The sequence below is a fragment of the Octopus bimaculoides genome, chromosome 13 (assembly GCF_046866305.1).
Source record: "Octopus bimaculoides isolate indiv1 chromosome 13, ASM4686630v1, whole genome shotgun sequence".
Taxonomy (NCBI): Eukaryota; Metazoa; Mollusca; class Cephalopoda; order Octopoda; family Octopodidae; genus Octopus; species Octopus bimaculoides.
Window position 1 is genome coordinate 10,511,187 of NC_142940.1, and position 16,206 is coordinate 10,527,392.

The window sequence follows — 16,206 nt, forward strand, 5'->3', positions numbered from 1 at the left end:
GAACCTAGTGCAGCTCCCTGGTTTGCCAGGTCTGTTCAAACCATCCGACCCATTCCAGCATGGAAAACAGATGTTAAATGACGATGATGATGATGACAATGATATATATATATGATGGACTTCCACAGTTTTCATCTAACAAATCCACTCACAAGGTTTGGTTAGCTTGGGGCTATAGTAGAAGACACTTGTCCAAGGGGCTGGGCAATGGGACTGAACCCAAAATCACATGGTTGGGAAGCAAGCTTCTTAAGCACACAGCTGCAGCCATACCTACAATGAAGCTATCATCATCATCACAATCATTTAATATCCGTTTTCTATGCTGGCATGGGTTGGATGGTTTGAGAAGAAGTGGCAAACCAGAGAGTTGCACCAGGTTCTATTTTCCGCTTTGGTATGGTTTCTACAGCTGAATACTCTTCCTGATGCCAACATTGTGTACTGGGAACATTTTATGCGGTACCGACACCAGCAGGGTTGCCAACTTGTAAGACAAAGACGTCTCAGCTGGGAGAGGGAGTGGAACTATGGGAAGTAACTTTTGAAACAAGCTATATATTTGTTGAGACGAGAGCTCTATCCTAGGTAACAGAGAGTGACAGCAATCTACTTACCTAGCGTTAGAATAGTGACATAAGACGGCCGATCTGACACCAGTAGAGCATGTTCCCTTGCTTTATTCATTGTGTTATCTTTACTGTACACTCCTTTCACCGGGCCAACCACCGAATCATAGCCATGCATGTGATATGTGAAGCCAAGATGGGGACATTCAAACCGTTTTCTTTCCTGGAAGTACGAACAAAAAAAGACAAAAAATTAACAATAAGCAAGACAAAAAAATTAGGAAGGGCATCCAGCTGTAGAAACTCTGCCAAATCAGATTGGAGCCTGGTGTAGCCATCTGGTTCACCAGTCCTCAGTCAAATCGTCCAACCCATGCTAGCATGGAAAGCGGACGTTAAACGATGATGATGATGAGTATGTGCAATAGAGTGGTGGTGATGGGGGGGGGGGCACTCAGCAAGTTAAAAATCTTTGATGTAGGTTCAACTCCTGGTTGAATCACTTCACTCCACTTACTACACGAACCTGCAATTTGTCACCAACAAGGAGAAAAAAGTGGGGAGGGAGAGAGAAAGATACACATAGACAGAAAGAGGGATTAGATAAAGACAGAAATCCTCATCATTTAACATCCACTTTCCATGCTGGCATGGGTTAGACAGTTTGACAGAAACAGACAAGTCAGAAGACTACACCAAGCTCTACTGTTTGTTTTGGCATCGTTTCTGCAGCTGGGTGCCCTTTCTAATGCCAACCACTTTACAGAATGTCGTGAGTGCTAAAGAACTTGGATTTATATTTTTATCACATTATAAACTAAACAAATACCAGAGAAGTGCTCAGTGGTAAAGAGTCATAAAGCATGCTGAATATATTGGTTTGTGAAATCATTTATGCTCCAACAACACAGCAATTAATTAACTTGGAGAGTGGGTACCTGGCTCTTTTCTAGGGACGATAATTGTAATAAATTAAGATCAAAGACCAGATGTAAAATTACACTTTTTTATGACTGTCATACTTGCTGTCCTTCAATCCTATCATACGAACACCAACCATGCCCTCCACCTCTTCAACTTCTTTCCTCTCTCTCTTCAGGATTCTACAAATGTAATATCCTTGTATGCTGTCTTCATACTCAAATCTGCTGTTCTCACTCTATGCACTCATCCTCCCTTCCCTATTTACTTTGGCCCCCTACCCCACTCCCCACAACTCAGCTACTTCAATACATCTTCTTTAGTGACTTCTGCCTAACAATCCCCATTACTTCTATCTTTCCCAGAGTTTTCACTCCTCTCCTTCAAGAGGGATGAAAGTTTAGTGTGACATTCTAGTCAATATTTCACACACCCGAGCCAGCAAGAGACCAAGAATAAATGTACAGAATGTAGACAAGTTGTCTGAGAGACAAGGCAACAATTAAATAAGCTTAAATATACCTGTTCTTTGAAGCTGCTTTTTTCTTCTTCCGTCGTGGGTTTCACAACGTAATTAGTTTTCCTACAACACAGAAAGGAAAAGACATTTTCTCAACAGCAAAAAAAAAGGGGGGGGGGTTACAACTTAGTAAATGGTGGATATTTTTAGACTTTTTCTTTTATATTTTTTTCATGTCAATAGGGGAGTGATTAAACTGACCAATTTAATTACATTAAGGAATTAGTACAGTAATTCTTTTTTTAATGCCAACACCACAACCATTAACTGGAAATGCTATCTATTCTCAATAGAGCTGCATACAATGAGCAGGGCAATATATTTTTTACCTATTACTTGTTTCAGTCATTGGACTGCAGCCATGCTGGAGCACTGCCTTGGAGAGTTTAGTTGAACAAATTGACCCGAGTATTGATTTTTAAGCCCGATGGTTTCTTTTGCCAAACCACTGATAAACTAATGACTGTTATTAATAAATTAACTGACAAATTGGCCGTTGTTTATAAACTAATAAACAAATTACTGTTATAAGTAGCAACAAAGCAAACTGAAAAAAAAAAAATAAATAAAAAACAACAACTCTAAAACAGAAATAAAGTAAAGCTACATCAATACTTACACTCTGGGAGGAGGGGTTGTTCCTTGATTATTTTCGGGGTTTTCATTTAATTTTCCGTCTTTCTTCTGCAACCAAAACTTACACAACTGACCAAGCTCATCATCAGCGTCTCGACCATTGCCGATCCACCGCCATTGCTGAGCTCTTTCTTTATAGTCAATCAATGGAATAAAATTATCAATTTGGAAGCCTGAAATCAATACAGGATGCACTCTATACAATTTATTACAGATTTTGCAATCATTTTCTTAACCCTTTAACATTTAAAACAGCTTATATCCGGCCAAAATATTTTGTTTGTTTCATATTCAAACTGGCCAGATCCAGTCTCTCACACCTACCCTACAATATCATGCTAAAAGTAAATAATCCCATAACTGAAACCTCAAAACTATGAGATAATGCACGAGTAATTCAAAACAATATGAATAAATAATCAGTACATTTGACAAACGGGGAGACGCAATGACCCAGTGGTTAGGGCAGCGGACTCACAGTCGGAGGATTGTGGTTTCGATTCCGAGACCAAGTGTTGTGTGTGTTTATTGAACGAAAACACCTAAAGTTCCACAAGGCTCTGGCAGGAGATGGTGGCAACCCCTGTTGTACTCTTTCGCCCCAACTTTCTCTCACTCTTTCTTCCTGTTTCTTGAGTAAAGTTGCGATGGACTGGCGTCCCATCCAGCTAGGGGGTGGGAACACATGTGCCATAGAAACCGGGCCCATGAGCCTGGTTAGGATTTAAAAAGGGTGCATAAATAAATAAATAAACATTTGACAAACTAATCTGAATGCTAAAGGGTTAAAGGTTGTATGAGTAGAAAAATTAGGTAGTTTTTGTAAAAAAAAAAATTTATATGATTCTATATTTGTGAGATGAGGAATTTATATTATGTACATTGTCTACATTAGTAGACAAGGTATTTGTTTTAGCAACACCGAAAGGATGAAAGGTAAAGTCAATTTCATCAGGGTTTGAACTCAGAACGTAAAGCCAGATGAAATGATGCTGCTAAGTATTTTGCCTGGCATGCGAATGGTTCTGCCAGCTTGCTGTCTTTAAAAAAACTTCATTTGTGGATTTAAAACGTCAATTAAACATACAAAAGAAACAGCCACTTACCATAAACATCACCTGAAAGAAACTTTAACGCAGACACAACATTTTCAACCCAGTTATTCTGTAGACTTATCCACTGATTAAGAGAACTTGTGGGGGATTCTTGCCACTCTTTCACTTTATCATCTAACTGAAAAATTATAAAAATACACCGAATAAATTAGGTACCTGAAAAATTATTCATTTTCGTAAAATCTTCATAGTTTAGGACACCCAGTGGTTCTTCACCATTTTCATCTATGGACCCTCTTGATGACTATTTAATTCCATGGACCCTAAATAAACTGCTACGGATCCCTAATTTACTATTTTGCTGGTATGGATCTCTCCAAAATTTTATATGGACCCCCAGTTAAGAATCACTGGTTTAGAAGAAGAACTGGAGTAATTATCTTTTATCTTGCTTCAGTCGTTAGACTGTGGCCATGCTGGGGCACTGACTTGAAGAATTTTTAATCAAAGGAATCCACCCCAGTACTTATCATTTTAAGTCTGGTACTTATTCTATCAGGCTCTTTTGCCGAACTGCTAAGTTGTGGGGACATAAAGTGGTTGGCATTCGGAAGGACATCCAGTAGTAAAAATCATGCCATAATTAATCTCGCCTGTGCTTAGTGTAAAAAGCTCTGAGTCCACTCTGCAGAGTGGTTGGTGTTAGGGAGGGCATCTAGCTATAAAAAACTTGCCAAAACAGACAGAGTAGCATAGGGTAGTTTTCCTACCTGGCCAGCTCCTGTGAACCATCCTACCCATGCATGCATTGATGATGATGATGATGATGATGGTAAACACACCAACAATGTCAAGTGGTGGTGGTGGTGGGGGGGGACAAACACAGACACAAACACACACACACAAAACAGTCTTCTTTCAGTTTCTATCTACCAAATTCACTCACAGGGTTAGCATATGCAGATTCACACAAAGTTACTACTATGAAAAGACATTACATTATAACTGAACCAACAGGGAAATTTCTATATGGTTGTTTGTAATCCTTGATGAAACAACTCCAGTTGTCTCAACACAAAACATTGTTTATTAAGTGTCATCCAATCAATGGACACAATTCTATCATGTGACGTTTTTTCACTCCCACATTATTTATTATTTAAGCCTACATGGATTGGCGTTAAGAAGGGCATCCAGCTGTAGAAACTCTGCCGAATCAGATTCGAGCCTGGTGTAGCCATCCGGTTTCACCAGTCCTCAGTCAAATCGTCCAACCCATGCTAGCATGGAAAGCGGACGTTAAACGATGATGATGATGATGATGATAATGATGATGATGACATGGATTCATCCAAGGGGACACTTTATTGACTCTACCAGGTGACATTAGATAAACATCAACTCAGTGTTGTGGATTTAATCTTTTTGTCGTAGCATTGCTTACTGTGGCTCAGAGGAGTTCATTTTGCACCATGCGCAATTGAAGTTACAGTTCACCATTTTGCACTTGGGTCTGGAATTGTCGCAATGTTTGTTTCATTCATTAATAAACCTATGGTCTGAGCAAATATCATTATTCATCCTATGTTATGACACTGGAAATAAAAGCCAAATCTCCCTCAAATTACATCCAACAGGTTTCAAAAGAGACAGTGATCAAGACCTTTGGTGACATGCTGGGCTTGAGAAGACTCGTCAAGCAAAGTAAAATCGCAGTTGGGGGTCAATGCTTGTGCCATGTAATTGGCACATGAAAAGCACCCACTACACTCTTGGAGTGGTGTTAGGAAGAGCATCCAGCCATAGAAACCATGCCAAATCAGATTGGAACTTGGTGCAGCTCTCCAGCTTACCAGTTTCAGTCAACTGTCTAACCCATACCAGCATGGAAAGCAGACACTAAATGGTGATATTGAAAAGAGAGAGACGTCATGGACAGTGCAGTTCATGGCTGGAACACTTTGTGCTGTTAGCCTACCTAATCAAGCCTGACTACGCATTAGACAAAATCAACATTGAAGACATTTCTTGAAGAAATGACGCAACAACAACAACATTCATCAAATTAACCCATTAGCATCCACGGTCCTTTTTTTAGGACCAGAAGGATAATCCATCATATTTCTGCAACACCTGTATTTTTCTGAGATATCTTTAGTTAGTCATCAAAACTGGGGTGTTTTTCAAATATTATAATAAAAAAGATTTTTGGTAATAAATCAAATAAAAAAATTGGGGCATAAATGGGTTAAGGAAACTATTTTAAAGAATGGTCAAGACACTTACCTTTGCTGTGGTCACTTTGGCATCAGGAAATTCACAAATGAGATCTCTTAGCAGACTGAAAAAACTGTCATACTGACCAAATGGTAACTTGGGTGGTAGAGTCCTGAAAGACAACAGGTACCTGCTAGTCAGACATCTCAAAAACAAACAAAAGTGCAATGGTGAACAAGTAATTTTTCAAGATAGAAAATGGCTATTATAAGACTATATTTTATGTTGGTGCCACATAAAAAGCATCCAGTCCATACAGTAAAGTGGTTGGCATTTGGAATGGCATTCAGCTGAAAAAGCCATGCCAAAACTGAACTCGCCTGTGCTGGTACCAAGTAAAAAGTACTCAGTCCACTCTGTGGGGTAGTTGGTGTTAAGAAGGGTATCCAGCTGTAAAAACTATGTCAAAACAGACACAGAAATCTGGTGCAGGCTTCTGCCTGGTCAGCTCCTGTCAAACCGTCCAACCCATGCCAGCATGGAAAGCAGACATTACTCTTTTACTCGTTTCAGTCATTTGACTGCGGTCATGCTGGAGCACCGCCTTTTAGTTGAGCAAATCGACCCCAGGACTTATTCTTTGGAAGCCTAGTACTTATTCTATCGATCTCTTTTGCCGAACCGCTAAGTTACGGGGACGTAAACACACCACCATCGGTTGTCAAGCGATGTTGGGGAGACAAACAAACACAGACACAAGCATATACACACACATACATATATATATATATACACACACATATATATATATATATATATATATATATATATATATATACATATACATATTTACGACGAGCTTCTTTCAGTTTCCACCTACCAAATCCACTCACAAGGCTTTGGTCAGCCCGAGGCTATAGTAGAAGACACTTGCCCAAGGTGCCACGCAGTGGGAATGAACCTGGAACCATGTGGTTGGTAAGCAAGCTACTTACCACACAACCACTCCTGCGCCATTAAATGATGGTGATGATGATGATAATACACACACACATGCACAAACTCTTGCATCTTTGCACCATTGTAACCCTATCTGTTTACTGTGGAGGTCACGTTGTTAACTGAAACGAATGGGTATCATCTAAAAATATCTCACCAGGAAAAATAATCAAAAATCTACTTACTCTTGAAGGGGGAATTCAGGAACAACACATTCTTCCTCTCTCGCAAGCAATTCTGGTATTTCGATTCCACTAACATCTTCCTGGTTGGCAACGCTGCTCTTCTTAGCAATGCTGTCGACTCGGTTTGCTTTTAATTTCTTCAGCTTCTCACCCTTTTTCTTCACCTTCTTCATAATTGCTGGACTTGATGCTGTCTCTTCAGAAACAGCTGTGAAAGTTAAAAAGATGAAAAAATATAAATATAAGGGGACTACATAAGAGGAATGCAAGAAGGACTTCATTTCCAGGTGGAGCCCTTTCAATTGTTCCACTTTCCCAATGTCCTTAGGGAAGGCAGAAACATCACTTTGTGTGTGTGTGTGTGTGTATGTGTGTGTGTCATCATCTTCATCATCATTTAACATCCATTTTCCATGCTGGCAGGAGCTGGCACGCCAGAGGACTGTACCAAACTCCACTGTCTGTTTTGGCATGCTTTTTTTACATATATGTGAGTGTGTGCATGTCATCATCATCATCGTTTAACGTCCGCTTTCCATGCTAGCATGGGTTGGACGATTTGACTGAGGACTGGTGAAACCAGATGGCTACACCAGGCTCCAATCTGATCTGGCAGAGTTTCTATAGCTGGATGCCCTTCCTAACGCAAACCACTCAGAGAGTGTAGTGGGTGCTTTTATGTGCCACCGGCACGGGGGCCAGTCTGGCGGTACTGGCAACGGCCACGCTCAAGTGGTATTTTTTACATGCCACCTGCACAGGATTCAGTCCAATGTTTTGTTCACATGCCATCAGCACGAGTGCCAGTAAGGTGAAACTGGAAACGATCACGCTCAAATGATGCTTTTTACGTGCCACCAGCACGGAAGCGAGACCACTGCTCTGGCAGTGATCCCGCTAGTTAAATCAATTTCATTATTATATTTAAACTGCTTGGCACCTGGCTAAGCAGCAATAGCAGCAACTCTCCAACTGTTGGTGGTGATGTATTTTCTTATGGTGGTAATGGAAGATGGTACTGGCGGCGTGTGTTATGATGTTGGTCATAGTCACCGTAATATTTATGTAGGAGTCACCAGCCCATCTCCGACTGACTGCTTATTTTACAGGTTAAGGGGAGGATCAATATAGCTCCGTTGATATGAAGATTTCCAAGGTTAGTATGGAGGCGTCTTTGTTTGGTGATGTTGCTGCATTTGGTTTAGAGAAAGGCGCATCAATAGTGAGATTCTTCTTCATTCAGACGTGGAATAGTCAGACTCTGCTACTGATGTAACAGTTACTGCATATGAAGCATCGCATTTCTGAATGAAGAGCACCTCACTACCAACACAGCTTCCTTCCAAAGGGTAAAGGGTAAAGACCGCCTTTGGTCATGAATGACCATGGAATTGCACCTACAAAGTTCTCTTCCGAGGAACAAGTATGTTTTTATGGAAGACCGACAGTCACACATGCATACCAGGCTCCCATCTACACTCACCAATGTTATCCAAGGAAATGGCTGATACAGCTTAGCACCAGTGACGTCGCAACTTGTTTCTACAGCTGAGTGAACTGGAGCAACATGAAATAAAGTGTCTTGCTCAAGAACAAAACACACAGCCCGGTCTGAAAATCGAACTCACTACCTCATAATTGTGAGCCCGACATTCTGACCACTGAACCATGCCCCTTCACATAAAGTAGTAATAGTTCTGACATTGATGATAATGATAATGATAAAATGATGGAGTTGATAGTTGTTACGGTAACAATGGTAAAATATCTTAGCAACAATCAAAGAAAAAAATAATTACAAATATATTTACCAGAAGGAGACTTTGGCGTTGGTTTTCTAACGGCCTGGCATCGAGCCAGAATATCTAAGAGTGTGATTGAGCTGATGTCCAGTTCAGGTTGTTCCTTCAAAATGGAAAAGAAAATCATTTAGCAATAATAACAATCATCATCGTCATCATCATCATCATCATTAAACATCCGTATTCCATGCTGACATGGGTTGGATGGTTTGACAGGGGCTGCCCAGCTGAAGAGCTGCCTGGGCTCCATTTGTCTGTTTCAGCAAGGTTTCTACGGCTGGATGCCCTTCCTAATGCCAACCACTTTACAAAGTGTACAAGATGCTTTCGACGTGGCACTAGCTAGTGCAAGGAAGGAAAGCAAAGTTGACCTTGGAAGGATTTGAACTCAGAGCACAGAAAATCAGAACAAAATACCATGGGACATTCTGTCTGAAGCTCTTGTGATTCTATCAATTTGCTGCAACTTGCTAAATCTGTAAGAATGTCATTTTTAGAATACTTACCCCATTTTCTGTTTTCCGCCGTTTATAATCTCTTAACATAGCTTTATAATCTTCATCGGAAAATTCTATGGGGCTTAAAGGACGCCTGACCGTTTTTCTTTGACCATTGCTATCTTCTGTAAACAATAAGGATAGAATAAAAATAAAATTGTTTCATCATTGGGGGTAGGGTACAGTTAGACTAATCTGCAACAGTAAAGAATAAAATACTTTTTGTACCAGTTTCTTAGTTTTTAACTTCAGAAATTCAAAAAAAGTCTAACATTATGGCATGGATCACACATCACTAAAACTTCATGATGGCAAGACTAGGGGGTGGAGGGCATCACTCTCACTCTGCCTCCTTCGCTTGATCTTCCCTCTGGTTACGTAACCATGTATCTCCTTCACAGAAGCATACCTGTTTCTGTCCTCTTTCTGGATAACCAATGTATCTCCTCTTCAGCAGTACACCCGTTTCTGCCCTCATTCTTGATCAATCTCAGGGAGCGAAATGAAATCAATCCCAAAGAGATTAACTGCACAACAGACTATCAAGCTGGTCTTAGCAAGATTTGAACCTGTGATGCAAAACGTCAGAACAAATACCACAAGGCATTTTCTCTGACGTTTTAACAATTGCCAATTTGCCACTTTAGCCTAACTACTGATACTCACCGACAATTTCTCCGTTTGCTACTGTCCTAGTCGAGTAAGTAGCTACGACTGTTGATGCTGCCGGTTCAGGAGATGATGGTGGATATAAAGTCTGCAGCAAATGCTTCCGGCTTTTTTGAGCATCTGAAAAAAAAAGTTGTAATTTAAAATCAAACTTCAGAACATCAGGCAAAATGTAGAAGAATAATCAGACATATTCTCCAAAGCACCAGGACAAACTGGATTATGCAGTCCTAGATATACTGTGTACAAAAACAAAACAAAACAACAAATGATCACAGTCAAAAAAGCTTCGTTAAGAAATCTAATTAAATTAAATTATTAGAAAATATTGGCTTGAAATTTTGACACAATGCCAGCAAATTTGGGGGAAGTGGGTAAGTCGACCCTGGTGCTTGACTGGTTCTTATTTCATCGACCCTGAAAGAATGAGAAGCAAAGTCGACCTCAGCAGAATTTGAACTCAGGACGTAAAGATAGATAAAATTCCACTAAGCATTTTGTCCAGCATACTAACGATTCTTCTAGCTCACCACCTTCAAATTAATTAGAAATATTGATGGTAATCAAATTAAATTTCATTTGTTGGTGCCACAATAAAATTACCAAAGCCTTGTGAATAGATTTGGTAGATAAAAACTGTTTTTCTCTCGTTATTTTCAAAATTAATTTGAAATGAAAACAGCATGTTTCAACACAAATATGGTAATCAAAGGGTAAAAAATATCTACACTGTAACAAAGGAAGCTTATTTCAAAAATCTTGAATACATATATAAAACAAAAACGTTAAATAATACATATTTTCATGAGGCTGTTGATGACATATCTGCTGGCACAACACAAGTGAACCATGAATCTATGACTCATTGCTTTGATGAAAAATAGCTGAAAACTATTCACAAAACCTACTTGGATCTTCCACCTCTTCTTCCGAAGAAGAATCCTCTGCATTGCATTCTTCCTGGACCGCTTTCAGAATTCTGGAAATAAGCAAAGATTGGTAAATTTGTTAAGAAATAAATTCCCAAACGAACACACACACGTATACATTAATCTTCTAGGTACAGAGTAGTAAACTCTTTACAAATCAAATGGAAAAATAGTGTAAAGATGCATTAGTAGCACCCTCTGAATATCAATTTCCTTGCTTTATATATATACATGTATACATGTTGATGAGGACACATGGCCAACAGCTTAGAGTGTTGGACTCACAACCATGAGATCACAAGTTCAACTTCTGGCTCAAGCAATGCATTGTGACCTTGGGCAAGACACTTCATCTCTTGTTGTTCCAATCACCTCAGGTGAAAATGAGTACAAACAGTGGCAGCTGAGGTGGGAGTGGGGGATAAGGGGTTTAACCATGTGACAGACTAGTGTCCTGCCCAGGACATGAGTTGTCTGATATTTTCAGTTGCTTGATGACTTAAAAATCCAAGAGAAGCTCTAGCATAATGAACCTGTTGATTCGAGAGGGGATAGTCAATTACATCAACCCCCAGTGCTCAACTGGTACCTATTTCATCAACCCTAGAAAGATCAAAATAAAAGTCAACCTCAACAGCATTTGAACCTCGAATATGAAGACAAGAAATGCAGCTAAGCATGTTCTCCATGTTGGCTAATGATTCCGCCAACTTCCCACCTTACTACATATTGGTTTCAAATTTTGGCACAAGGCCAGCAATTTCGGGAGATGGAGTAAGTTGATTACATCGACACCAGTACTCAACTGGTACTTATTTCCTCAACCCAGAAAGGATGAAAAAGAAAGTCAGTGTCAGTGGTATTTGAACTCAAAACATAAAGATGGACGAAATACCGCTAAGCATTTTGTCCAGCATGCTAATGCTTCTGACAGCTCACCACCTTACTACATTTTACAAAGTAATAATGGACATTTATAATCAGCAACTGGCACTAAAACAAGAGTCATTTGTTCATTTTGGATATCTTAAAAGTATCTAGTCTAGTCTTGTATTGTTGGCATCAGCCTACCTGCTGCCACGTTAATAAGAAGAAATACTAAAAGTCAAAGACAAGACACATGAATGTAAAACAACAGGAATTTGATAACGCGAATCACTTCACCCTACCTACAATACCGCTTGTTTACAACATGCTCGATACTTTGATCAGCGGGTGGAGGAGGCGTGTAACAAAACTTTGGCAGTTCGTCGGGTGGCAACCTTGATACCATCTCAAACACATGCTGCAAATAAAACAAATGAGTCTCGAGAATTACAAATTTCAATAAAATTCCATACAACAAGGTGCATTTGTGCAACAAGTTGGGATGGTTTTGCAGACTTGCACCTTTGTACCTGACTTGCTCCACAACCATTTCTTATTTGAACATGCCTTTCTCTATACGGAGTCAGTGTAGTGCCATGCAAAAAGCATCCAGTACACTTTGTAAAGTGATTAGCATTAATTAGAAAGGGGCTTTCAGCTGTAAAAGACATGCCGAAGCAAACATTGGAGCTTGGCACAGTTTTCTGGCTCATCGGCTCCTATAAAAATGCCCAACTCATGCCAGCATGGAAAATGGATGTTAAACAGCAACAATGACGATGATGATAAATGTGTGTGTGTGTATACAGTAGTTGTCCCATCTCGCTGCACTCTGAATGCCAATTTTACCAAAATTGATGCTAAACAGCAGCAATCGCCATCGTCGCTATCACCATCATCATTTAATGTCTGCCTTCCATGCTGGCATGGATCGGACGGTTTGACAGGAGCCCACATGCACCAGGCTTCTGTGTCTGTTTCCGCAGGGTTTTTACAGCCGAATGCCCTTGCTAAAAACAGCCACCCAACAGAGTGAACCCATGATGATGATAACTCTGTGTCTGTGTGTGTGGTGTATATGCAGAATTTGTTCCGTCTTGCTGTACTCTGAGTTCCTATTCCACCATGGTCAACTTTTCCTTGAATCCGTTCAACATGAAAGACAATGTAGTGAATTGATGGCATTGTTAAATAAGGTACCTCACAGTATTGTTTGGATTGCCCATGTTCTGGGTACTCGGGTGGTAAATTTAACCCACCACTCATCCAATACTTGGGTACCTTGAGTTAGAATCTATTCTGTTGCAAGCAATTGAGTCAGGCGTCCGGCATAGAGATAACTTTCTCCCTTCCTCCCACTAGTCTTGGAGGCTCTGAAAAACCAAGGAATCATAGGCACCACCATTTTTTTTTTTTTTTTGTTCTGATAAAGCAGCATAAAAATACAAACTGTGAACCAGTGATTGGTCTGTTATGAAGTTTATAATCACAAAATGCCGGATATAAAACGAAATACAATCTAACGGGTTATACTCAAACCATTTTCACCCTCCCTTTACTTTCAAGTTGAACAATTGAAGAATTACAATTGACATTAAATACAAGTTATGTCTACTACTACTAAAGAAGAAGAAAGAGGAAGAGGAGGTGGTTGTCATTGGTTAACATCCATGTTCCATGCTGGTATGGGTCAAACAGTTTGACAGGATCCAGTGGGTCCAAGAACTGCCCCATACTCCGCTGTCTGCTTTGCCATAATCTCTACAGCTGGATGCCCTTTCAAATGCCAATCATTTTACAGAGTGTACTGAATGGTTATCTTCCTGCCATGCAGCACACAAGCCTACAAGACCTGAACAGGACTACGAAACCCAATGTAGTAATAATATGAAATAAAAATATAGAGGCTAACAACAATATCTTACCTGACGAGACAAAATAACATCCTTAAAGAGTTTAGTATAATATCTCTGTTGCCTCATTTTATAGTCCCGAAATTTAAACTTTCGGTATAAATGAGGATATTTTAAAATTTCGGATGTAAAAGTTCCACCTACAAAAGACACGGTTCACAAATGTATTATTTCAAAAGTAAAAATGAAGAAAATTACAGTCAATTGTACACTACTACTACTACTACCACTGCAGCAACAACAACAACAACAAGCATGTAAAGGTTAAGTTTTCCCTGCTAAAGCAGGAGTTAGCTTCAAAGACCTCACAGCATTTTTCTCCATATTCTTAACTCTTTACATCCATCTCGCCCTTATATCCTCTGCTGTCATGCTTTGCCATGTCTTTCTTGCTCTTCCCTTTCTTTTACTTTCTTCCATATTCCTTTCCATCACCCTCTCACCCAGTCACATTCATTTTTCTCAGCACATGACTCAGCCATCTCATCCCATTTCTTTTCACAACATTCATTATATGCTCTATCCTCACCATCCTCTGCAATTCACTGCCTTTCTTCTTCCTCTGTAATATTCCACTCATCCACTGCATCATTCTCCTTTCTTTTCTTTCCAGCCTTCTCTGCTGCTTCACATTAGTTATCTACGTCTTGCTCTGATAAATCACGGCACTTGACTACGCAGTATACAAAGGCATGTGGTGGAGTCATTAGAGTGTTCAGCTCACGACTGTAAGGTCATGAGTTCAATTCCCTACAGCACGTTGTGTCCTTGAGCAAGACACTTTATTTCATGTTACTCCAATCCACTCAGCTGGCAAAAATGGGTAATACCTGCACTTCTATGATCAACCTTGTCGCATTCTGTGCCACACTGAATCTTCCTGAGAACTATGTGAAGAGTATGCATGTCTGCAGAGTGATCAGCTATTTACAAATTAATTTCAAGAGCAAGCTGTTCCATTGATTGGATCAACTGGAATCCTCGTCATTGTAACAGTTTTCCAGTTTCAGTGATACTCCCCTTCTCATTTACTGTGCCACTAAGTTCCCAGACGTTGCTCTATGCGCATCTCAATCCTAGCCAGTCACCAAGTCTGACCCACCTCCTCCATGCAATGTGTCTCCTATGTAGCAAAATACTTTCTCATGCCTTCCAACTTCATGTCGTTTCCAAGATCCGGTTCAACATTCTCTCCTTCTGCAGCTCCCACTATGTAGCTGCTGTTATATAATAATCCTCATAATAATCCTACGTAGCTGCTGTTACATAATAATCCTCATGCACCCCTACCTTTTCAACAAGTTCACTAAGTACACAATCCATGGGTAATTGACTGATGTGATAACACACACACACACATGCAAATTTAAACAATACCATTTTGATACACAGTTAATAAAAATAAAACTATATAAATGAAAACAAACAAACAAAATACAATGATTTGACCCTTTAGTATTCAAACCAGCCATATCAGACCCAAATATTCAACTTATTTTATGTTCAAATTGACCAGATCAGGCCCCTTACACCTACCATACAATGTAATTCTAAAACTATACAATCACAAAATTACAAAATAATCTGAATGCTAAAGGGTTTAAGGTTATTTATTCTACCTTTTAGCTTCATGTGGAACTTTTTCACGGGGTTACCAAATTTAAAATTTTCTCCACTTAACAACCGCCTGTTAATAAAGAATTAATAATAAAGAAACGATAGGGAAAAAGGGAAAGAAATAGACATAGAACAGCTGAATTTATAGAATGCAATAATGAAGACTGAATTAATGATTAACTGTAGAAGTATGATTTAGTAACAAAAAAAAAAAAGACAAGAGTGCAGAATAGTTTCAATTTCTGGTTTTAACTAATCCATTTCGTTTATATAGTATCTATGGGAAATATTTATATCATAATGTTTTTCCCATAGCCAGACGTGTTTTTTATAGGAAATTAATTGGAAATGAATGACACTGTTTGTATGACAGTCACTCCCAGTTTCAAGTGATGTCAACACACAAGGAAACACAAACATACACATGCCCACACACACACACAGATATATACATAACAAGAAGTAAAAGGGATTAATCAATCCATCAGGTATCTTTAAACGTTCAGTGTTAAACAAATTATATTTCTTCTTCATGTTCTTTTTGTATGCATTCATCTTCTAGAGATATTTTCTTAGTTCACTTTGAATTTAACCAATTTCAGACTGCCTCGATAACATGTTAACATATATATTTTCTGATATATTAATTTGAATGATATTTTTACACCTTTACGGTATCTAAACATGCTGGTGCAACAGAAATGAGCGTCGGTAATATATGGTGCATTCATCAATTAAAGAAGTGATTTTCTCCATTCTTATTTGGTGTTATATATATATATATATATATATATATATATAAATATAATA

The 16,206-nt window shown here is 39.2% G+C and overlaps 1 protein-coding gene across 5 annotated transcripts in view; it reads right to left on the minus strand.

The window, feature by feature from the left end:
- The window catches only part of LOC106874551 (nuclear factor related to kappa-B-binding protein), a 42,892-nt gene that overhangs the window by 12,179 nt on the left and 14,507 nt on the right, over positions 1–16,206 (minus strand). For all 5 annotated transcript variants that reach the window (XM_089361479.1, XM_089361483.1, XM_089361482.1 and 2 more), the window contains exons 5-17: positions 15,399–15,466; positions 13,792–13,919; positions 12,169–12,284; positions 10,979–11,049; positions 10,068–10,190; positions 9,411–9,526; positions 8,914–9,007; positions 7,103–7,310; positions 5,988–6,090; positions 3,753–3,879; positions 2,630–2,819; positions 2,013–2,073; positions 618–792 (exon numbers count right to left, since the gene is read on the minus strand). In XM_089361479.1, the coding sequence (XP_089217605.1) occupies positions 618–792; positions 2,013–2,073; positions 2,630–2,819; positions 3,753–3,879; positions 5,988–6,090; positions 7,103–7,310; positions 8,914–9,007; positions 9,411–9,526; positions 10,068–10,190; positions 10,979–11,049; positions 12,169–12,284; positions 13,792–13,919; positions 15,399–15,466 (1,580 nt within the window). The remainder of the gene's footprint in view (positions 1–617; positions 793–2,012; positions 2,074–2,629; positions 2,820–3,752; positions 3,880–5,987; positions 6,091–7,102; positions 7,311–8,913; positions 9,008–9,410; positions 9,527–10,067; positions 10,191–10,978; positions 11,050–12,168; positions 12,285–13,791; positions 13,920–15,398; positions 15,467–16,206) is intronic.